Source organism: Primulina huaijiensis, chromosome 4, assembly GCF_012295235.1.
Source record: "Primulina huaijiensis isolate GDHJ02 chromosome 4, ASM1229523v2, whole genome shotgun sequence".
NCBI lineage: Eukaryota > Viridiplantae > Streptophyta > Magnoliopsida > Lamiales > Gesneriaceae > Primulina > Primulina huaijiensis.
The window spans coordinates 20,501,111-20,525,879 of record NC_133309.1 but is presented as its reverse complement, the minus strand read 5'-3'; the positions used below and the strand labels follow the sequence as shown (position 1 = coordinate 20,525,879).

The window sequence follows — 24,769 nt, the reverse complement described above, 5'->3', positions numbered from 1 at the left end:
AACTAGGACTCTCCCAGTCGAGCCACCACCGAGCCCACACGACCCTAACCTTCCCTGGATCACGCCTAGCCCCTGCCCAGACCAGCCCAGCCCCTAAACCCAAGCAGCAAAGCCCCTGAACCTTGACAGCAACTCACGCCTAACTTGCTGCCAAAAAGCTCTCCCACACGTTTTCTGTGCTTGGCTCGAGCCCCATCGAGCCACCCTGCACCAACTCATGACCAGACCATCTAGGCACCCTCCTGGACCCTTAGAACCCATAGGACTCAAGCCCTAGTTGAAAACCGAAGCCACAACACAAACCACCAGAAGCAGCCGAGAATCCATATACATGGACCTTACGTTTCTGTTGCTAGGACCCAGCGAACCACACCAGACCTTGAACCAGCCCCTTCTTAGGACCCTAAGGACCTAACCTAGCCCAGCCCCAAAGCCTCTGGCCGAGCCACAGCCCCTGCACAAATTGCTGCAACCTGCGCTACCCTTTGCTCTCTCTCTCGGGTGGAGTCCTAGCTTGCTAGGACTCATCCCCAGCCCATGGTCTCGAGTCCTAGCATGGATAAGACTCTTCCCTTGACCCTTCACGGACCCTAGCCAAGCTCTGGTCCAGCCCCAGCCAAGCCAAGCCACAAACCACCCCTCAACCGAGCCCTACAATCCCCATGATACCCTATGGTTTCCAGCTTATTTTATTCAGTTTGCACAACGTTTTTGGTGTGTTATTAGGCCCATACATCTCGTGTAAAACCACCCCTTAACACCCTACAACATGGCAGCCCCTTTAATGACACAATAATCATGTTTTTAAATCAAAACACAAGTGCTAAAAATCATCTAATATGCATGTACAAAAATCTTCAAGTTGTGTGCCTTGTTTTCTTTCAAAACATGTTCAAATAAATATTATGGTGTGATAGATGTTTGAAATAAAGAAATATGGCGTGCTTTTGCGTTTTATACGCTCGAAAATCCGTTGACAACGAAGAACGGGACGCGAACCTTGGCTTGCTTCTACTAGAACCCCTTCGAAAATCTCTTTGGAGGGTATGAATATGTGCCGTGTGTGTGTAGGGTGGGGTGGGGAGTGTTTCAGATTTTTCAAAGTAGGTGGCGTGAGTTTATGATGCAAAGTGAAGGGTTTCAAGTGTTTTTATATAATATAACTAGCTAATTAATTTACTAATTAGGCTTAGGCCTATTAAGTCATTAATTTAAGCCCATTAGTCTTAATTAGTATTTAATTAAAATATAAAAATAGTTTTGGTTAAAATATGTTTGTGAGTTTAATAGTCGGGTTGCTAAAAAGTTCGTATTTTTGTTGAAAATCCAACACCGATAAAAATTACGCCCCGACGTAAAAAATCACCTCAAAACTCCTTATTTTCAAAAATATGAAAAACCAACACTCATATTTTAAATAATTAAAAACAATTATTTGATAAAAACGTTTTACGTTTCTCAGCCCTCGGTCTCCGTTCTTCGATCGCAACTCGAATATCCTTTAAAAATACATTTTAATGCAACCATGTAGAAAAATATATTTTAAACATACAAATATGCACAACATAATTAATTTATGCAATTAAAATATTTAATTTAAAATAAAAAGGAATTTAATAACTCGAGCATGTGGTTCGCGTGGACTTTTAAATTTTCGGGGCGTTACACCTTCTCCCAAACTGCCCGATTAAATGCCCGGTTCCTTGATGACATCCCTTCATCTCAGAAGGGATGGAAAGGACGATTCTTTTTTATTCAATTCACGGGTCTCCTACCTTGTCTTACTGGCTTTATTCCTTCTCTTCCTCCTCAACCTATGTTACCCAAAGCCTACAAATTTGAGGAACCCTTCCTCAGAAGCCACATTCTGGTTGAGGGCCGCAAATACTCTTCCTCCACTCTCATTTCAGACGAGAACCTGATAGCCTATAGGTTGAATGCCCGGGCTGAAGACCAACTTGATCGCGTAATTGACGAGGTTGCTGGCTCTGGCGCTCAACCTGGTAAATCTTTTTAATGCACTTCCTTTTTACTTCTTTCAATTCTTTAAACATAACCATGCTAACTTTTTTGTAATATATGCAGATAATTCCAAGATGCAAGAGGCCTTTCTCAAGAAGTGGGAGGTTGATAGGACAGCCAAAGAAAAGAAAATAGCTGCTCGGTGGGCGGCTGCTGAGAAGAAGAAAAGGGAAACCGAGGAGGCAGCCCGACAGGCATTTGAAGAATAGGCTGCATGGCTAAATGAATCTGCTCGGGGAGGAGTTCAATCTGAAAGAGAGACCACCCAGATAAGCTCTCACGAAGAATCTGAAGATCACCTCCCTCTCACCCAGAGGAAGCGGAAAGCTGTAACAAGCCCCGAGCTGATCCTGGTTGAGATTAACCAGGAGGGAGGTCAGGGCTCCTCTCAAGTAAATCAATCGACCTCTCCTCCCTGCCAACAGCCTACTCAAGAGCCCCTGCTCCCTGAACAGCCCACCCGGGCTAGTGTTTTTACGGTGGGGGTTGGTCCTACCGGGCTCAGGGTTTTCAAACAGGTCCTCATTCCTAATGAGGAAGCATACTTGAGGAGCTGTCGCCCTTCCCCTAAACTCTTTGAAGGTTCCAACAAGATCCTCGCAGTAAGTTCTTTCTACTTGTTTCTTTCTTTCTCTTTTTTTTTTATTTAACTTTTTTTGAAACAGGGCGTCCAGCTGATGATCTCGGCCTTTGAAGAAGTAGCCGCCGCATCCACCATTTCCAATAATCGAGTCCGGGTGTTCCAAGATACTCAGGAGCGACTTTAGGGGGAATTATCCTAGGCTCGGGCCACCCACGAAGAAGAGGTGGCCAACTTGCGATCTGCTTTGGATAAGGCCAATCAGGAGTTGGAGAAAGCCCGGGACGATATAAACGAAGTCCTCATTCGGGAAAAAACTCTACAAGAGCATTACAATGTCCTTGAAATCAAGAGTAAATCCCTGTCTAAGGCCATGGAAAAACAAATGTGCCGGGCGGAAGCTGCTGAGAAGGCCCTGGCTGCTGCTGAATAGAACAAAGAGCGACTGCAGGCCTCTTTTATCCTTTCTCTAGAGTTTAAAGCGGCCGTTGAAGATCAGGCATATCCCTTTTTCAAGACCGATTTTGATAAATGCCGGGAACAATTTGAAGAGGCCGGGCTCCTGCCCACGGATAAGGATAACTTCCAGGACTTCAAACGAGCCATAGCATCCCTTCCCAAGGATGGAGAAGAGGGGAAAGAGGACTCCTAAGATGAAGAGCAGCCGGGATCTGAACAAGTAGATTTAGTTTAGGACTGTAATTTACTTTTCTTTCTTTTGTAATTTCTAGCCTCCGGGCTTTTATCAATGAAAATTTATTCCTTTAATTTTCTGTGCTTTCCATAATAATTTACTAATTCATCAATACCCGGCCTTGAAATAACAGGACTGCTCACAAATCACAAAAAAAATTTTAAGTGTTGAAAATTAACCGAGAACCTTAGTGAGTAACCAAGATGATGAACCCTGAACCCGAATAACAATTCTTGTATTGTATGATTAAACAAAGTACAGAACCTTGGGCCGGGGATCATGTCCTGGGACTTGGGAATAGTCGAGGTGTAGTGCCTCAAGCCAGGTTGTAGTGCCTTGGGCTTATTAGATAACCAAGGTACGGAGCCTTGGGCCGGAGATCATGTCCCGGGACTTGGGAATGGTCGAGGTGTGGTGCCCCGAGCCAGGGTGTAGTGCNCTGGTTTGAAGCAGTTGTTGGAAGTTTGAGACACTTGGCAACATTCNGGTGTGGTGCCCTGTGCCAGAGTGTAGTGCCCTGGGCTTATTAGATAACCAAGGTACGGAGTCTTGGGCCGTGGATCAAGTCCCGCCCTGTGCCAGAGTGTAGTGCCCTGGGCTTATTAGATAACCAAGGTACGGAGTCTTGGGCCGTGGATCATGTCCCAGGACTTGATAATGGTCGAGGTGTGGTGTCCCGAGCCAGGGTGTAGTGCCTTGGGCTTATTAGATAACAAAGGTACGGAGCCTTGGGCCGGGGATCATGTCCCGGGACTTGGGAATGGTCAAGGTGTGGTGCCCCGAGCCAGAGTGTGGTGCCCCGGACTTATTAGATAACCAAGGTACGGAGCCTTGGGTCGGGTATCATGTCTCGAGACTTGGGAATGGTCGAGGTGTGGTGCCCCGAGCTAGGGTGCAGTGCCCTAGGCTTATTAATTAGTAGGATTCTCGTATCTCCTGGACTGATGTATAATAATCATATGCACAACACTTCTCTGAGAAAATAGATCTTTCATTATATCTTCAAACAAATAATTAAATCTTTCAAGCATAATACTTCTTTAAATTAAATACATTCCAGGGTCTTTTGAGAGAGTGTCCTTGGGCATCTTCAAGATAAAAAGCTCCCGAACTAACTCTCCGGGTTATTCTGTAAGGTTCTTCCCATCGAGCTTCCAACTTTCCCACATCTCCTGCTTGATTAACTTTCTTCATAACCAAATCTCCTACTTGAAAGTCTCGGATTCAGACTTTTTTGTTATATGATTTCATAACCCGGCCTCGATATGCTTCCATTCGAATTATTGCCCGCTCTCTCCTCTCTTCTACTAAATCAAATTCCATTGCCCGTCTTTGATCATTATTATCCGGGTAAGTTTTTTGAGCAGGTGTCTGGGGAGTAGTTCTGTATGCCCAGAGTATACTGGGCAATTCTTCCACCCAGTCTTTTCCTTTGCCCTGTAGTCTGGTTCTAAAGGCTTGCACAATGATTCTGTTTACAACCTCTGTCTGACTGTTGGCTTGAGGGTAAGCACAGAGGTAAAAGATTGAGTAATTTCATCTCCCGGCACCAAGACGTAATCTCTTTTCCCTGAAACTGTCTCCCATTGTCTGAGATCAGTCTCCTGGGGACTCCAAATCAGCATAATATATTCTTCCATAGAAACTTTAAACTTCCTGTTCAGTCATCTTGACCAGGGGATCAGCTTCTACCCTTTTAGAAAAATAATCCACAGCCACCAAGAGAAACTTCTTTTGAGCCCGGGCAATTGAAAAATGACCTACAATGTCCATACCCCATTGATCAAAAGGACAAGAAGCCCAGATAGGCTTCATGAGAATGGCCGGGCTATGCTGAAAATTTGAATGATGCTGACATCCTTCACAAGCCCGCACCACTCAGGCAGAGTCCTCGCTAATAGATGGCCACCAGAATCCAGCAAGCATTGTTTTTCGGGCCAGAGATATTCCTCTGAGATGCTCACCAAAGCACCCTTCATGAATTTCTCGGAAGACATAATCCACCTCTCCCGCGGGTATGCATTTTAATGGAGGTCCCTGAAATGATATTCTGTACAAGACATTATTTAAGAGAACAAACCTGAGACCTTGTCTCTTGATCTTCTGAGCTCGGACCTTGTCTTTAGGCAATTCATTGCTTACAATAAATTTGATCATGGGTGTCATCCAGGAATCCTCTAGTGCTTGCAATATTTCTTCTTCTGTGGAGAGGACTAGTCGGGAAACCTGCAACACTTCCCTGGTACTAACCTATGATAAAGAAGCAGCCATTTTTGCCAAAGCATCTGCTTCCTCATTCTCCTCCCGGGGTATTTGTTCAATACTTCAATCCACAAAAATTTCTGACTGGGCTTTTATGAGCTTGAGATATTTAAGCATCCTGTCATCCTTAGTCTCATAAACACCCTTGATTTGTTGGGTAATCAACTGTGAATCAGAGTACAGAATAATCCGAGAAGCTCTGACTTCCCGGGCAGCTCGGATACCGACAAGAACAGCTTCATACTCTGCCTCGTTATTANAGGCAGCTCGGATACCGGCAAGAACAGCTTCATACTCTGCCTCGTTATTAGTCACCCCAGAGTCAATTCTCAAGGCCAGCTTAACTTTTTCTCCCGAAGGAGATACCACTACCATCCCTACTCCACATCCAGCAAGGATAGATGCCCCATCCACAAAAACTCTCCAGACTTGCTCTTCATCGGGCTGAACCATCTCGGATAAAAAATCTGATAATGCCTGTGCTTTGATGGCAACCTGGGGGCTTATACTCAATATCATACTTCTCCAACTCCACTGCCCACTTGATCATCCGCCCGGATACTTCCGCATGAGTCATAATCCTCCCAAAAGGACTATTGTAAGAACAATGATTTGGTGCGAAAAAAAATAAGGCCGCAGTTTCCCGGCAGTAATAACCAAGGCCAGGGCTATCTTCTCTACCTCACTATACCGGAGCTCGGGTCCTCTTAAAGCATGACTGACATAATAGACATGCCTTTGATCAGAGCCTTATTCCTTTATCAGTACTGAGCTGACAGCATACTCTGTAGTAGATAAGTAAACAAACAATTTTTTCCCGGGCTCTGGTTTTACCAGTACAGGAAGCTCTGCAAGATGACTCTTCAAATCCCGGAAGGCTTGCTCACACTTCTCATCCCATCCAAACTATCGGGGCTCCCTTAGGACTTGGAAAAAGGGTAATTTCTGTGTGCTGACCGGGATATAAACCGAGAAATAGAAGCTATCCTCCCGGTCAGCTTAAGCACTTCTTTGATAGATCGAGGAGATGGAATGCACAATACAGACTTGATTTTCTCCTGATTTACCTCAATCCCCCGGTCTGTCACGATAAAGCCCAAAAACTTGCCACTCTTCATGCCAAAGATACACTTGGCAGGGTTGAGCTTGATTCTATAATGTGTCAAAGTGGCAAAAGTTTCCTTCAAATCAGAAATAAAGTCAGCAACCTCCTTAGACTTGCCAAAAATATCATCCACTTACACCTCCACATTCCTGCCTAATTGTTTCTCAAAGACTCTATTCATAAGACGCTGGTAATTGGCGCCAGCATTCTTCAACAAAAAAGGCATGACAACGTAACAGAATGTCCCTTCCGAGGTGATGAAGCTGGCCTTATCTTGATCCTCTTTGGACAGGGGGATTTGATGGTACCCCTGGTAAGCATCATGAAACTTAGCAAATCATAGCCCGTGGTAGAATCTACCAATTGATCAATCATGGGCAGGGGGTAGTGATCTTTGGGACAAGCTTTATTGAGGTCCCGAAAATCCACACACATTCTCCACTTCCCAGTGGACTTTGGTACCAACACCACATTCGAGAACCAGGTTGGAAATTGAATTTCTCGAATGTGGCCAGCTTTCAGCAGATCTCTCACCTGTTTATCAATAACTTTGTCCTTCTCAGGACCAAAGTGCCTCTTCTTTTGCTTCACCGGGTGAGATCTCGGGAGAATATTTAAGTGATGCTCAGTTATCAGGGGTGAGATCCCTATAAATTCCTGCTGAGACCAGGCAAAAACATGAATATTAGTTTTTAAACAATTAATCAAATTGACCCGGGTTGATGCATTGAGGTCCCGAACCACCCGGATCTGCTGGCCTGATCCGATCTCTACAATCTCCTGCTCCTCTTTAGCTACAAAATGCACTTCCCCCCTCTCGACCATTCTCCCTCTTACCTCATCAGTTCTTGCTTTCTTCTCCTCCTTCCTGGCTTTGCTCTGGTCCACCCGGACTGCCTCCACATAACATTTTCGAGAAGAAGGTTGATCTCCCCGGACCTCACCCACCGGCTTTCCACAGGGAACTTAATCTTTTGGTGTTAAGTGGATGCCACAGCCCTCAGCTCATTCATGGCCGGCCGCCCCAAAATAATATTATACGATGACGGGGCATCCACCACAGTGAAAATAGTCATCACTGTCTTTTTCAGTTCTCCGGCACCCAAAGTTAAAGACAGAACAATTTCTCCTTCAAGATAAACAGCATGGCTAGCAAAGCCAAAAAGGGCTGTATCTACAGTCTCCAGCTGATATCCCTGCAAATCCATCAGTGAAAAGGCCTCCTTGAATACGACGTTAATAGAATTGCCCGAGTCCACAAAAAAATCTCATAATGTCATAATTAGCTACACTGACTTGGATAACCAGACCATCATTGTGGGGCAAAATTGACACCCTTTAAATCTTCAGGGCCAAAGCTGATCACTGCCTCATTCCTCCTCGTCCCTTCCACCTTCATACAATCTCGTCTACTTCTTGATTTCCTCGTCCGGTTGGAATCTCCATTAGTGGAGCCTCCTGATATCATCTTTATTAACCTCGTAGCGGGGGGTGAGGCTTTCTTCCTCTCGGGCTCTGACTCTCTCCTCCTACCGGGGTCACTTCTTGGGGCATTTCTTGAATCTCCCCTGGCGCCGGGTCCTGGCTGCCGAGACGTCCAAGGTGGCACTCTCGGCATTTTATTGGATTGACAATGTCCCTGGGCAGAGGGCGGGACATAATCTCTCTTCAGGGTTTTGCAATCTTCAGTATTATGGTAGCACACCCTCTGGAGAGTACAAAATTCATTCTTCTCAGGCCTAGTGAACTGCTGAGATGGCAGCAAATCCCTACTACACTCCTGGACCTCCCGGTCCTGGATAACCTTCAAGAGCACATGATGAGAGAAATGCCTCTGATTATTCTTTCTCAGCCCTCTTTCCTCGGGCTTAGCTACCCGATCTCTCCTCTCTCTTCTTTCTGCTTTTCTCTTCTGTTTCTGTGCTTCTTCCATGTTAATGTATTTTTCTTCCCGGGACAACAGATCCTCAAAATCCCCGGACACCTTCTTGGTCAGTGATCGGAAAAACTCACCCTCCCTTAAGCCCTGGGTGAATGTAGTTGTCTTGATCTCGGTGGCACAAGTGGGGACATCCAGAGCAACGCTGTTAAACCTTCTGATATAAGCCCTTAGACTCTCTTCTGTACTATGTTTAACTTCAAAAAGACTAAATGCAGTCTTTTTGTACTTCTTGCTGCTGCTGAAATGGTGTAAAAACACCTTCTGAAAGTCTTTGAAAGAGTGAATACTCTGAGGGGTCAAACCCTCTGAGCAGAATCTACCAGAGTTGTCAAAAAGACCTTACACATAATCCGGTCAGTGTAACAGTGAAGCATGGCCATATTTTCAAACCTGGCCAGATTTTTCTCGGGATCTGCATTACCATCATAATCTTTAACTTTGGCAGATTTGAAATTTCAGCAAATGGGCAACCTTTGACAACTTCTCGAGAAAAACTACGACTCTCCAACTGTCCCTCCAAGACCTTCATCTTCTGCCTCAACTCCCACAGCTCTTCCGCCACAGTCGGGGATTTGGACCCGGCACTACATTCTCTCTCCTCCATCTTCTCTTCTTCCTCCCTCAGCTCCTGCTCTCTTCCCTGCTCTTCCCCTGACTGCGTACCATGATGAGAAAGATCTTTCCGGGTCATAGCTTTTTCCACTGCCTCAGATATAATCCTAGCCAAATCCTCTGGGGACAAAGTAATGACAGGTGGGGGTCCTGTATGAGGAGGACCACCACCCTCTCCCGAAGTATGCCCACCTTCTCCAGGAGCCCGAGAAGTGTCCTGGTTACTTCTTCTTGTTGGAGCCATATCAACGCCTTAGACTCAAGTTCCCATAGAGGGCGCCAATGATAATATCTGGGTGAATCGGGTATGAAGTACGTGGGCAATTCACCGGATAATAATGATAGTTTAGGAAATTTGAGTATGGATAATGGCTTTAATAACACTTGCAAACAAGAAAGGAACTTGTTAATGGGGCGCCGGAGGAATGTCCAGCATAACCACTCCGATGCTAAAGTCAGCAGGTTTAAAGATGAAGAACACAAGCAATATCTGTGGAAATATATGTGTGCTTGAGAGTTAAAAGTTTTCAGACTCTGCAAATGACATTAATACCTGCTATTTCTAGTAGTGAATCCCATCATTACCTTGTTTTCAGTGCCACCCATTAGGTAAGGTAAATCGGCTGCCCATACCTTCTGATGACTTTTCTCACATGCCAAACTCATGTTGTTCTGACAGATAAGATTGCCCATATCAATCACAGTCGAGTGTGGTGCAATTCTCGAGGTAGCCCGGGTGGCAAGGTACCCGGGTGCTAATATGAGAGCCCGGGCTCTTGACTGCCCGAGAAGAGGATAAACGCCCGGCCTATTGAGGAGAGTACCCGGCATCTGGGCTGTCCAATTAATACCACGGGTCATCCATGACCCGGATCCTTAAGAGGGTATCACTAATAAGAACTTCATTACACATTTCCAATAAAAGAACAGCTCACAATTTATCTATCTTGATTAAACCCATACTCTTACCTTTTAAGTTGTTAATCAAGAATTGTGCAGGAAGCTCGTGATAACTTGTTTTCTCATGTGAAAAAACAAGAAATTCGCATTTAGAATTATTTTTTTGTACCATCGAACATTATGCATGTATATGTGAATGCGGGTGTCCATATAATGGTATTTGAATGCATCGATAGTTCTCTCTTTGGTATGAAAGGAACAAACAAAGGATATGTTCTTTTCATCGTAACATGTCAATATTTGAAAGATGTAAGAAATATTATGCTGTTTAAAAGTTTCAATTTATTTATATTTTTATACATGCAACGATGACATACGTACCCAAAACAATCACAAGAGAAAAATGATGTGATAAAAAAATGCAGAGATAAAAAAAAATCAATAGGTATAGTGCGCCCACAAGCTCGGAAACTACCATGAACATTATGGTTCACATTCAATTCATGGACTTTGGCGATTAATTCTGTCTCAGCTATGTCCTCTGATAGGTTTGAATCAATGGACTTGATTCCAACTTCATTATGTGTCCTCCTTTCAGAAGTATTCCATAATCCAACAACAAAAAACCAAAAATATTTCCTTCAGAATTATATTTTTGTAGCAACAATCATTGTACATGTATCTATGAATGTGGGTGTCCGTATAATGGCATTTGAATGCATCAGTAGTTTTCCCTTTTGGGTGTATGGAACAAACAAAAGATCTATCCCTTTCATCGTGAAGTGTCAATATTCGAAAGATGGGAAAAAATTATATTTCACATAAAAAATTTCCTTCATTTATATTTTTATACTTTCAACAATGAAATACACACTTGAAAAAATTTCACAAGCTTGGAAATTGCCATGAACGTTAGGGTTCACTTTGAATTCGTGGACTTTGGCAATTAATTCTTCCTTATCTATGTCTTCTGACAGGTCCGAAGCAATGGACTTGATTCCAACTTCATCATGTGCTCTTTTGTTGGGTGTAATAATTGTCACTGCACAGTAAAGCGAACGAACCGTTGTGCTTGAGCTGCTGTGCGGTTTAAAAGATTTGAGTTGCACCATTACTACCAGCTATAGCTTTTGGTAAAGCGGCAAGCGCTCGGTCCAATAATTAGTAATAAAGTCAAGGTCACAGGTTCTATTCCCGTTTATTGCAAGGAGTGTAATCATTGGGACGGAGATTTTTGGGTGCAATAATTATCCCGACTTAGTAGAGCGATCGAACCGTAGTGCTTAACCTACTGTACAGTTTAAAAGATTTGATTTGCACCATTACCACCAGCTATAGTATTGGTAAAGCGACAAGCGCTCGGTCCAACATCTTCTTTGATAACTCTTCCATAATCTCCATCAAGCATTGTAAATGTACCTATGAACGTGGATGTCTGTATAATGACATTTGAATACATCAATAGTTCTCTTCGGGGTGTAAGTTATGTCAATATTTGAATGATGAGAATAAATAATATTTCACTTAAAATTTTCCATTTTATTTATGCTTTTATACTTGCAATAATGACATACGTACCAAAAACAATTAACAAGAGAAAAAATCATGTAATAAAAATGCAAAAATAAAAAAAAATCAATATGTCTATTGCCCACAAGCTTGGAAACTAATATGAACATTAGGGTTCACATTTAATTCATAGACTTTGGCCATTAATTCTTTCCCAGCTATGTCATCTGACATGTCCAAAGCAATGGACTTGATTCCAACTTTATTAATTGTCCTCCTTTGAGAAGTCTTTTATTATCTAACAATAAGAACCACTAACTTGGATATTTGAAATCATCTAAGCTCAAGAAGTACAACATATAAATATCAAAGTCTTGTAGTTAAATTAGGAGTTCAAAGCTCACAAAGATTGATAACCATGATTATTATAATTATGTGCAATTGTAACATGAGCACAAAGCGGATAAATGATCAATGACTGTGGAGCATATATTTTATACTTATTAAAACATATGGGATCATGTGGAGGATGAGAGAGCACACCTGCAACCAAACAAATTTTTTTTAAAAAATATTTGAAATGTAAATAAAAAAAAATACTGATTTAGCAAGGAAGCTATTGAGACAGATTACAAAGACAAAATCAATTACATATCTAAAACGTTGTTGTTAACTGTATATACTCAATTTCAAATGTTGCATTTATTAGAAATGTATTAAAACACAAAAGCAATTTCAAACCAAGAAAATCAATATTCAATATATTACTGTGGAGTCAATATGCTAGGATCGGAAATAATTTTAGAGGGGTGAATAAATTTTTCTCAACAAAAAATTTCTGTTGGGTTAGCAAACATTGAAATTTGATTCTTGTCAGTTGAGTTCTCAGTAAGTCAATAAGTATGAACTGTGTGGAAGTAGACTGACTAAGACAGTTCGAACACATGATTTATCAAGAAAATCAATTGGGATTTACTGAATAGTATTTAAGGTAGGTAAACCGAGAAGTAAATAGGTTTTAGATGTTCAGATACTTCAATACTCCTACATGTCTTTCTCATGGAAGAATTGCACTAAAAGACTTTGGTAATTACTAGCAATTTGAAATCACCCACTTCAGTGGAACTTAACAATACCTAACTGAAACTCATAATAAACTTCAATCTAAAACAATTTCAGCAGTAGGACTTCTTACCCTCAATTACACAGATTTCAAAAGAAATTCTAAGCACAAATTTAATGCTCAAAATAATTAGATAATAACTTATCAACTTGATATGGCTTTTCAAATTGGCTCATAGAAAGCTTTTTCAAAGAAGACAAGTTGATTTTTTAAAGTTCAAAGAAAGATTGTGTTACATTACGAGCTTGTTCATCTTATCTATTTATAAATTAATCTACAAAGGTAATATTTTTAGAATAATATATATATTTCCAAATATAGATGTCGTTGTTGCCATGTCATCGTACTTTTTTACATGTCTTGGTAGTGCGTAGGAACTTAACATTCTGTTAAGATTCAGTGACTGTTGGTACGGAAAATTTTATCCGTATTTCGGCTTGACTTTAATCCTTTATCACTGATTATACTGATAGTCAGGGAATGTTTGGATTTGGACTGGCTGATCCACTCAGATAGACTGTTAGTTGGCCTTCATCAGTTAACCTTGAATCAATTTGGCTATCAGTATCCCTCTTGTGCTTTATCAGTCTGGTTCTGTAATCAGTTAGACTCTTTATAAAACTTCTACTTATGAATATTCAATTTTCCTTCTTGAATTCAGTTAGCTTAGGCTCTATAATTATCCGTTGGATCAATAACCTTATTAAATCACAAAACCTCAAAATGTTTCAAAAATTTCCCCATTTTTTATTTTTGAAATTTTGATTAAAAAAATACTTAATTAATTACTTCAACAATATATACAACTGAGTTATCTGACTGATTGTATACAGACAATGTTCTTCACAAACTATTTTCTAAACTTACTGGAGTACTTTTCAGTAGGCTTCTTCTACGCATCAGTAGATTTAGGCTGACTGGAGCCGGTTGAATTCATACATTCCCCTTTTTTGTCAACACCAGAAGGTGGCTTGGGGTAGGAAAGAACAGAAGCTAGCTAAGAACTGACATCGTCAATATTTTCATTAAAATTTGTATGTGCTTCCTGTATCTTGGTGCATATTTGAAAGTTTTTGGCTTGAATTTGCCGACCAAGATGAGTAGCAATAACTGCTTGGTCTTTTTTGATTACCTCCAATTGATTAAATACGTCGATCATGCCCCTTGATAGATCCAACACTTCTTTGAGCATTTTATCTTTAAATGATTTTAAAGTTTCCTTGATATTAAGAATGCTCTTTTTAAGAACTATTATAGAATAAGAGATGACAGTAAGAGTTGGGCTAATATGATCCAAAGTTTCTCCATCAATTAAGTCGAAATGAGGAGAGAATGACTCTATTCTTGAAAGTTCTTTGGATGAAGCAATTGTTAGTTCAAGAGCCTAGCTGATGGAGGGTTCTTCTTGTTCGATCATTAAGACTCCTGATTCAATTTGGCTAATAGGTGCCTCAGCCTGTTCTCTAAAGTCTGAATGATTCGTTCTTCAGTTTCTGGGCCATCTAGATCAGTCATAGCTATTTCAACCACTAATTTGGTTCCTCTAATGATTTGATTCCTCTAACGAACGCAGTTTCATCAGATTCAATCATAAGTACATCTTCAAATAGGATTACTTCAGATTAGAGACCACTGCATCAGTATTCTAAGGCAAATGAGATCTGAAAAGCAATTCGCTCAGTGGGATGTCATCTTCATCATCATCTGGCTGAGTAGACAGTTTGGCTTCCTTGGAGTCAGAAACCGACTGAGATGACGAAGTATCCACTTTTCGTTTCTTGGAATCTATCGGTTCAAAAAGTTTGTGATAATTTTCACATAATTTGTCCTTCATTCTCAGGGAGACCAGATTCATATCCAATTGATTTATCACTTCTATATCATGGTTAGGCATAAAATATAATAGTTTGATATTTGTTCAGCACAAACTGTTATCGCTTTTGAATCTTTAGAAGATTCGGAAGATAATCTCGACCTTGAAGAGCTTCAGTAATAACCACAGTTTTGACTTGTTGTAGCATAACCTTATCCAGTGCTATCTATCTGTTCAGTTCATCCTTCTTCTTCAACATTTTAGCGAAGATGACTGTTTAAATTTCACCCATTCCTAAAAAAATTTGATATTTTCTTCAGCAAATTCATTAACCTCATCCATAAGCAGGTCTATTTGTGTCTAACTGCTGATATAGGTTCCAAGATTTGGAATTTAGTTACCTTCTCTTTTCATTTTCCTGCAATTGAGGAGAAGGTAGAGACAAGTCCTGACCTGGTGGATTGGATGGTTCTCTAATGATCACTCTTTTGTTGGTCTTGGAAGAGGGAGAGCTGTTGGCATATTGATTTTTATGGGTGGAGCTGCCACCACTATCAGTTTTAATTTTCTTGCTGGCTATTCAGTAGCATTGTCTTCAGTGACCTTGACGACGTGCACCTGGGAGATAGGTAATGCCTTGATTGGTGTAGGCACGAGTTTGGTATTTGTTGTTCTAGGCTTTTTTTGGAGGAGGTGAAGGAGTTGCTACCTCGGAGTAACTGGATTGCATAATCAGTTTCATCTTGGGCTTGGATCAAGTTTCCTTGCTTCTTTTCTTTTCAACTGGTTTCTTTATAGTAGCCATTTCTTCTCCAATTTCCTTCTTGATTACCATCATCCTAGCAATAGAGATATTGAGTATCTGTTCTTTAGGCCGAAGAGATAATATTTGGTGCAGTGAGAGCCTTGAAATTGTGCAGAGTTATACAGTTTCTCAACAAGGCTCCTTCGTCTTCAAAAAATCTGCTCAAGGTGATGACGAATCCAATTGATTGTTTCTCATTTTGAATCATCTCCTTCAAAATAGAGAACATGGTGACTGACCAATTAGCTTTGAGTCTTATGGCAATGGCTGTCATCTAGACATATTAAAACGGGCTGGCGGGACGGGCCAGCCTGCCACCCGCCGCAACTCGCCATTAAGCGGGGCGGGCCTCTAAATTGCGAACCCAGCCTAACCCACCTTGGGCCGCGGGTTAGACGGGCCGACCCACTTATTTTTTTAAAAAAAATTCTAAACAATATTGCAGTAAAAAAAATATATTTTAGTCAAATAGTTTCAAAAAATACTTAAAAACATTGAAATAATAAATTAAGAAAGCATACAACATAATCCATAAAAAGTAAAGTGCTTAAACCAAACATGAAGAAATTAAATAAATACTATAAAGTCAATTCTCATTAAATTCCATTCAATCTTGATCTTCTACAATAGTTCCCTCCACTGTTTCTTCATCAAAAATTCCAACAACATCGGATCATTCTCGGGATGATGTTGTTTTAATATTTACACATTCATCATCGTCTGCATCTAAAAGACACGAAGTAAATTTCTCCCTTTTTATTTTCTTTATATATATTTGTTCTAAGGGTAAATTATCAATAAATTCCTAAACCAAAATTTAATTTTGTCATTCAGTAAATTATCTGTAAATTTTATTTATGTAGCCTATATATATTACAGAAAAGGGAGGAGAGCATAACATCTTCGAAAAAAAAAGAAGCACATAGATTCATATTTTACCAGAGTGAGTGATGAAGGCGATGCACAGAAGAAAAATAAGTAAGAAATAAGATAAGAGAGTGATGGATGCGCAAGATACTTATTCCAATTTTTATATAAAACTTAAAACTAAAAAATATAAAATTCTACCCTAATTTTGCGGGCCAGTCCGCCCCGTCTTGGCCCGCCTCCGAACGGGTTGCTATTTTATCAACCAAATCCGCTCAATTTTTATAGCAAGACGGGCAGATCGACGGGCCTGACCTAATTTGACAAGTCTACTGTCATCACCAGAAACTTTTCCGTAGTGTAGGCATCAAATGATCCAGCGTTTTCTAGAATTGGTTTGGCCACCACATCAGCCAGAATTTGATACTCAACTTCATCTCTTTATTCTTCCAGACGGCTTGATAAGATCACTGGATGCAGAGAACTTGAATTTCATGTCCTCACCTGCTTGTTGAGGCACTTCAAAAGTTAGTCAGCCCTTCAGTGGGTAACTGAAACATGGTAGAGAAATAATCTTGCTTGATCAACAAACAGTCCTCTCCCCGAGGCATCAATATCTTTCCTTCTTCAGTTACTATCTCTCTCGCATGGAAACTTTCAGCTCATCCACATAGATGTCCAAAGATGAATTGAGAAAAGGATCGAGTCCAGATGACTCAACAACATTAAAAACTTTTCAGATAACATCATCCATGGTATAAATTGATTTGAAATTGATTTCAAGAGCATTCATGATGTAGAAAGTAGTTGTTGGAGCGGCCATTTCTGAAATAAGATCTTAAAGATATAAATTATACATTTTCAAAGTGAAAGAGAGCAAAATGTTTGAGAACAAATATGCTCTGAGTAAAAAGATGCAAATATAAACTGAAAATTTTAGGGATTTCATATATTTAACACGTGTGACTTTTGACCTGGTAATAGACGGGGCACGTGTCACACTGTTGTTTGAGATTTTTGAAATTTTTTGAAAAATGCGGTAAATACATTTTACGATTTTTAATGGTAGAAAAATTAATTGAGTAATTAAATCATCCTTAGTGGTTAATAAAAATAATTTAAATAAATCATTAAATTCACTACTAAATTATAAGATTAGTCAGAGTGAGAGTGTTGCCTATCAGTGAGGCTAAATGTTAGTTTAACACTCAAAGGCTAACTGAAAACTTTCTTATCAGCGGAGCTTCATGATTCAGTATTCCCCCTAAATTCATGATAAATCAATAAGTTCTAAAATATTTCTGAAGTGAGAAAACTTATTCTCTGAGAGTGGTTTGTGAATATATCCACTGCTTGTTGTTCAAATGAGATGTATTACAATATAGTGTCCTTCTTCAATACATGATCTCGGGTGAAATGAAGACTAATGTCAATATGCTTAGTTCCAAAGTAATTCAATTGTTGATCCACAACAGTTGCGCACAACAGCTTCCAGTAGCTAGGTATTCTGCTTCTGAACTAGAAATGACAATTGATGTTTTCTTCTTTCAAGAAACTGACATGGTCCGCTTGTACTCTTCCTATAAAAGTTACACTTAGCATAATCTGCATCAGAATATCTAATTAGATTAAACGATGAGTCTTTAGCATACCATAATCCAACATTTTGAGTTTCTTTAAAATATTTAAGAATTTTTTTTGCAGCTGAGCAATGAGATTGTTTTGGATCAGACTGAAAACGTGCACATATACAAACTGTAAACATGATATCAAGTCGACTGACAGTTAGGTTCAATAGAGATCCTATCAAACCTTGATACAATGTTACATCGACTGATATTTTCCCTCCATTTTTATCAAGCTTAACTGATGAGCTCATGGGGCTTGCTGTTGCTGAACAAGACTTCATTCCGAATTTTTTAAGTAGTTCGTTGATATACTTTGTATGTAATTTTTGTTTTTCACAGATACACACACATATTTTGAAATAATATACTATTTTACAGCATAATATAACAATATAATATATTAATGTCTAGAGTTCTAAAAGTTAAATTAAAACTTATATTGAGAGACGTGATAATAAATTCTCATTGAAAAAAAAAGAATTTAAGATTTTTATTTGATTAATTTGAATAAAAAAATAGCTTGGAAAATGAATCTAAAAAAATGAATATATATACACACACACAATCATACTATATGTGGTTTTTGCATTGAATTAAGAATTAAAGTTGTGATAAATTACCAAGCGTTGACTATTTATTTATGAAAATGACCCTTCATGTGTATTTCAGAAATTGAAGCCAGTGAACTTCAAGGATGGACAAAATTTCTTGGTAAGAAACTGCAACATAAGTCTTCGTCTGCGAATTCTTGCTTCGATTTTCCATCTCTAACGATGTACATAAATTTTATGTAGTTGATATAGACCGGGTATGAACATCGTACCGCCAAGATTGCTTGTAAGATGTTGCAAATCGACCGGATTCAAAGGGACAGAAAAGAGATATATATTCTTTCTAAGTGCTTGCATGCAGTATCTGTGTTGAATCTGGTTGATTAGAAAAATCTACAAGCAATTCTGCCAAGCACATGATGATATCATATCCGGTTCTACGTCGACAAAAACCGATGTTTTATTAATCTGAGAGATAGGAATTAACTAGTAGCAAGTCCCATGGGGATGGAAGTATTCCTGTGGCGAAGATCAATGCCGTCGCGTTGCTTAACGTGTCCCGACTATAACTCTCAACCTGAGTTTTGCTGGAGTATGAGTTTGACAGATAACAATGTTCACCTCAGGAGTAATTATACAAGAACTGATGGTTAATAAAATCTGATCGTATAATGTCCCATCGGGCACTTCGATAAAATCGAAACGATACGGAGAAGATGTTATCTTATAATCAAGGCACGAAGGTATACCAGTAGGCATTTAAAACAATGATGCAGCTAGATCAAAGATGGTCATTGGTCCCAATGTACATATCTACCGAGGGCTATTAACTATTGATTTTATTTATTTATCTTTTTTAGTTGTGCGTAGTTTTCGAACTCGAGATCTCGTTATCAAACTTGTGATATTGGGCCATTGGTCATCTTCGACTCTTGATTTTGGTGATGGTTTTAACCTGTTCACTTGAAGCTGGAAAGCTGCCTTGCAATATGTGGATGCCAATATTTTGTGAGTGGGTCTCATGTGAGACCGGCTCACGGATCCTAATCTGTGAGACGGATCAAACCTACTCATATTCACAACAAAAAGTAATATTCTTAGCATAAAAAAAAATATTTTTTCATGAATGACCTAAATAAGATATCCGTCTCACAAATACGACCTGTGAGACCGTTTCACACAAGCTTTTGCCATCTTTTTGTAATGGACTAGGCTCGAGCCAGACAACTTCAAATATTATTTAGGCCATCTCTATATATATACATACATATATATATATATAGAATTAGGTTTTTTTTTGCAATCAATTGTTCTTTTATCAAGCACGGTGATTTAGTGATTTAGAGCCGAGTTTAAGATTATAGAGTCAAAATTTTTTCGTGTTTTTGTTGCAGAAATACTGAAGGGAAATAATATTTCCAAGTTTAAATGATATATTGATTTAAATTATTTCCCCAATATACTTTTCCTTGTTGATTTGATTGAGTAAATATTTAATATGATTTTGCCTTTCTTAGATAATGAGACATTAATTCAAATATATTCGAAGATTTGTTATTTGTGATAGAAGATTGATGAGATATAGTATTAGTGTTTAAAAAGAGTTTATTCCTATTAAAACTCTTACCTTCCTTGTGGTTTAGGTTTCCCTGTGGAGATAAAAGTCTACATCTATAAATAAGAGACCAAGGACATCATTGAAGCTCTCTCTCTTCCTCGGTCAATAATTCACACACTTGTGCACGTTCATAATTTCAGAGAAATATTCCTTCAAGCGACGTGCTGTGTTTAAAGAGTGGGAATCACGTGTTGCCGTGAATGTTAGGAACATATGCAGACAACATCTGTGAAGAAGTTGGCTGAAGACCGTTTTCGCGGATTCCCTTTTTGGCATCACGTTTTTGCTTTATATGGTTATTTGTTTTTAGAAAGCATTTGTTTTCTCAACTTGTTGAGGAAATTGATTTTAGTCTTAATCACTAGTGATAGGTTTTTGTAAACGATTTGGTTTTCTAGTGATTAATTTTTGCCGTAAGGCACCGCACAAGTATTTATACTTGTGCATATTTAATCGTGTCCATATATTTATTTAAAGTCAATTTGCGTTAAAAACTTTAATATTCTGCTGCATGTTGTCCGGGATGTTGTAACATCTGGCACAACACTTAATTCTGATTAAACATAAATTCATTATTTTACATCCTATTCTGATATTTTTGTTATTTTTATTATTTGTCGAACAATACATCCCTAACATATACTATTTTGAAGTTAGTGTTGTACTAAAATAGAACAGGACGGGACGACGCACATGTGATGGGCCTTTTTTCCTTAGGCCCCGAGAGTCCAAGACCCCATTGATTCGGTGAATTGATCCAAAACAGGCCTATCCCTTGTGTGTTAATTTCTCTGGTGTTCATCCCCAGCCCGAGCCCGGTTGGAGTCTCCTTAAACAACACGTACAATCTCTGTCATTATTTACGACGGAATATTTAACGAACAATCTCTTCTCTCAACTCAGAAAAAAAGGTTATTTGGCAACCTGCACTCTCTATTATAATCATTTTGGCACAGTACACTATTAAATTATATTTTTTTGGTATATTGCACCCTCAAATAAAATTAAAACAATTACTTCGCACTCTTTTATCACTACAAAAAAATTTACAAATAACGACGGAATTTTCTGTCGTTATTTTGTCACTAAAAGTATTTAACGACATAATAGCGACGGAATATCGATCGTCAAAGAATTTAGTGTCGCGGACTTGTATAACGACGAAAAATGCAATTATGTCATTATTTACGACGGAATATTTATGTTTGTCGTTAAATAATAACGGCGGAAATTTAAATGTTGTCGCAATATATTAGTGACCGAAAAATATTTCGTCGCTATATTTGCTGCGACAGAAATTATATATCCGTCACTAAATCAGCGACCGAAATTAGAAAGACGTCGGTAAATTTAGCGACAGATTTAAGTTTCTGTCGTTGATATTTGCGACAGAAATCATAAATCCGTCATTACATCTAGCGACGGATATATGTTTTGGTCGTTGATATTTGCAACAGAAATTATAAATCTGTCTCTAAAATTAGTGACAAAATGATAATTTTCGTCACTAAGTTTAGTGACGGATTTATAATTTCCGTCGTAAAATGTTGAATTGGACAGCCCCCCTGATCCCGCTTTTTATTAATTCCCTTTTATCCAACATTATTTCTAATTCAACAAATCCAATATAGTGTCAATTTTCCAACCAACAATATACATAATAAAATCACATCAAATTAAAATAAACACCTTCACTCCACCTATTAACATTAAAAACATATTAATCCATCCATATCCAAAAATATCAACACATCCCCTGCTTACTTACAAAATCAGTAGCCACATTTCCAAAAAGAGTAGCCACATTTCAAAATGAATCATAATTCAATGACCAAAATATGGAGACAAAGTGGCTTCAATACTTACAAAAAAAGCCTATTAACCATGACATATCTAAGGGGACTATGGTTGTGTGCTATCATCATCATAATCTCGAGCACTCGAAGAAGAGATGGATTGAGGGTCAATAAGTGCATGCTCCATCAAGTAACAAACCTGTTGCCTCAAGCTATTCAACTCCCATGTAAGTTCCTCTACTTTAGAAGTCGCAGCAGCAGCTTCAGCTTTAGCGGCAGCCACATCCATAGAGTTAGCACGTGTGTGTGTTGCACGTCCCGACATAGCTTCAGGATACAACACCTCAGCCTGCGAGCCAACACCATACAATTTTCTCTTTTTAACCCCACCAACAGCCAATATATAGAGTTCATTTTGAACTTCTGGGGTTGGATTCTGTTGTGACTCACAATCAGCATCAAGTTGTGATGCTTCAAGAAACCGAGCATTCATCTCGGCCTAGGATAACAAAGAGAAATTAATTGATTTACAACAATTGCATCAGTCACATATAAAAATGCATAATTCAACAATCTTTCTTATAATATAAGACTCACATCAAGAGCCTTTGACCTAGCATCAACCCATGTACCATCTTTTTTCCGATGCATCATTTTGAATAACTCATAAGCACTTGCATCACGGCCCAACTCCTCACGCTTCAAAACCAACGATGCTTAGAAATTTATATATATGCATTTTTCATTGACATATTATAACAGAAATTTAAAATTACCATTTTAATAGAATGTTGAATAAAACAGCGAGAACCTCCAATGTGTTTAACCACCCCTGTTCCTGGCCCTTCAGGCTCTGTATTCCTATTATTTTTAGCTTTTTCTGACTTATTCTGCCACTGAGAGGAACTCCAGATTTCCTTCCACTTGTTCCAAATTTGGATATTAACCCCAAGTGGGAGTTTAGGCTTTGTACGCCAACTGCAAAGTGTTTTCCTATACTGATCAGCTGCAGGTGTTTTCCATGTAGCCCTAATATGAGCATCATGATCAGGACGCCAACGATACGATTTCTGCATTTCAAAGCAACTAAATAAATATTTGAATTTGCATAAAATTTTTAATTATTGATTTCAAAGCAACATATAATATTTAATAATTAATCTTACCACGAACTCGCCCCAATAGTATGCCTTTGTTTCAGCATCCACATATCGCCATGTTTAACCCCCCATGCACTGTTTCTCAGTAAATTTATCAGTGATAAAGGCTGAGACTGCATGACTGTCTGGTAAGAATCTACAGCACATAGATCATATAATAATTAAATAGAATAATAATAAAAAAAAAACTTTCAATGTTAACATAAACAAAGCAGTGTGACTTACTTGCCACCTGAGGCCACAATCAAGATCCTAGAATCATGGGAACTTTCTGAAGCCATCTGAGTAATTTTTTTAAGATGAATAAACTCAAATACATGTATACAGACAATCATCATGCATGATATGAAAACTAAAATACATTAAAACCAAATATAAATATTAACATCCACATACAAATTTCTCGAGTATATGTGAACGAAACATTCATAATCATAGTTACATAAAACTTATCAACTTAAACATCATCATTGGAGTAGGCATCATCATTTTCACTTTCATCACCTCCAGATGATATAAAAATTTCCAATTCATTTTCATCAAACTCATCTAATTCATCTATCTCCTCATACAAGATTTCAACATCTGTTAGCACATGAGATGTGGTTATATCCTCAACATCGATGATATGCTGTCCAATTTCCTCATTCTGGAAAGCTTCATTATCTATGGACGATACAACATTGGGAATAGGTGCTTGAATAGATGATCTTGGTTGCATCTTACACACTGCCAACCATTCATCAGTTGAATTATTAGATAGGTTGCATTTTCAATAAAAATATTTCTCCAAAATATTGAAGTTAAAGAGCCAATTTTGTAAATTAAAATAAATGATTAAAAAAATTATTTAATAAAAAGGGTTTTTGTTGTCTAAATTTTTACGTAATAGATAGATAGATAGATATAAGGTTGTAGGATATATTTTTATTATTAAATCAATAGTTAAATAATTTTAGAATAGAATTAAAAAAAAGAGAATATTATTGAAGTTAATTTCAAACATTAAACATATAATTTATTGCTGATAAGAAAAATTAAAAATGAGAATTGATTTGAATAGAATATGAAACAATATAGAAGACACTTTGAGAGTTTATCTTTAAAAAAAATGGCGTGAAAATTTTAAATTTAGAAAAATTGACCAATGATGAGTTTGACTGTTATGAGAATTCAAAAAATAAAATATTGAAATTTTAAATTATTTCTCTAATATAATTCTTGAAATTTATATAATAACATATATTTATAGATAATAATAAAATAGCAAACACGTGGAATTTTAATATTTAATAAAAGAAACAACATATTCATTTGAACAATAGAAGAACTAATTCACCAAATTTAATTTAATAAAATACTAACCGATAAATTTTTTTTAAAATATTCCCGAAGGATACAGATAGAGCTAGATTTTAATATATTCTTGAAAAATGTTAGATATAAAAACTAAGATGTCACTATTCATGATAAATATTGATATTAAATATATTCATTAAAAAATATTGATATTTATGATGAATATTGATCTATAATATAAGATTTGCATATATTCAAGAAGAATATCCATATAAGCTCGAGAACTATGAATATTCCCGGAAAAAATGTTAATATTAGATTTAATATTATTTCTAAAGAATATTGATTTGATTTGAGTCACAAAATATATTTGTTGATTAATATTATTGAAAATGTATGATTTAAAAATTATCAATATTTATGAATAATAATGATTTGATATGAAATGAAGTGTAAGTATATATTTACTTATAAACGAGTTTA

General features: G+C 38.1%; 2 protein-coding genes across 2 annotated transcripts; both read right to left on the bottom strand.

Moving 5' to 3' along the window:
* Positions 1–5,174: 5,174 nt before the first annotated feature.
* LOC140974957 (uncharacterized) lies at positions 5,175–7,871 on the bottom strand. The gene is made up of 7 exons (XM_073438448.1): positions 7,722–7,871; positions 7,501–7,614; positions 7,126–7,320; positions 6,801–6,973; positions 6,626–6,710; positions 5,631–6,053; positions 5,175–5,546 (listed from the first exon to the last, which is right to left on the bottom strand). Exons 1-7 carry the CDS (start codon positions 7,869–7,871, stop codon positions 5,175–5,177), a joined length of 1,512 nt encoding a protein of 503 aa, XP_073294549.1.
* A 13,836-nt stretch (positions 7,872–21,707) lies between these two features.
* On the bottom strand, positions 21,708–23,732 carry LOC140974738 (uncharacterized). Its single transcript, XM_073438221.1, has 5 exons — positions 23,213–23,732; positions 22,994–23,123; positions 22,604–22,897; positions 22,425–22,526; positions 21,708–22,326 (listed from the first exon to the last, which is right to left on the bottom strand). Exons 3-5 carry the CDS (start codon positions 22,604–22,606, stop codon positions 21,934–21,936), a joined length of 498 nt encoding a protein of 165 aa, XP_073294322.1. The 5' UTR covers positions 22,607–22,897; positions 22,994–23,123; positions 23,213–23,732; the 3' UTR covers positions 21,708–21,933.
* Positions 23,733–24,769: the final 1,037 nt, after the last annotated feature.

Coding starts and splice junctions, on each gene's coding strand:
- LOC140974738 (XM_073438221.1), bottom strand. Junction 22,327..22,424: donor CTAGGTCAAAGGCTCTTGAT/GTGAGTCTTATA, acceptor TTGTTATCCTAG/GCCGAGATGAATGCTCGGTT.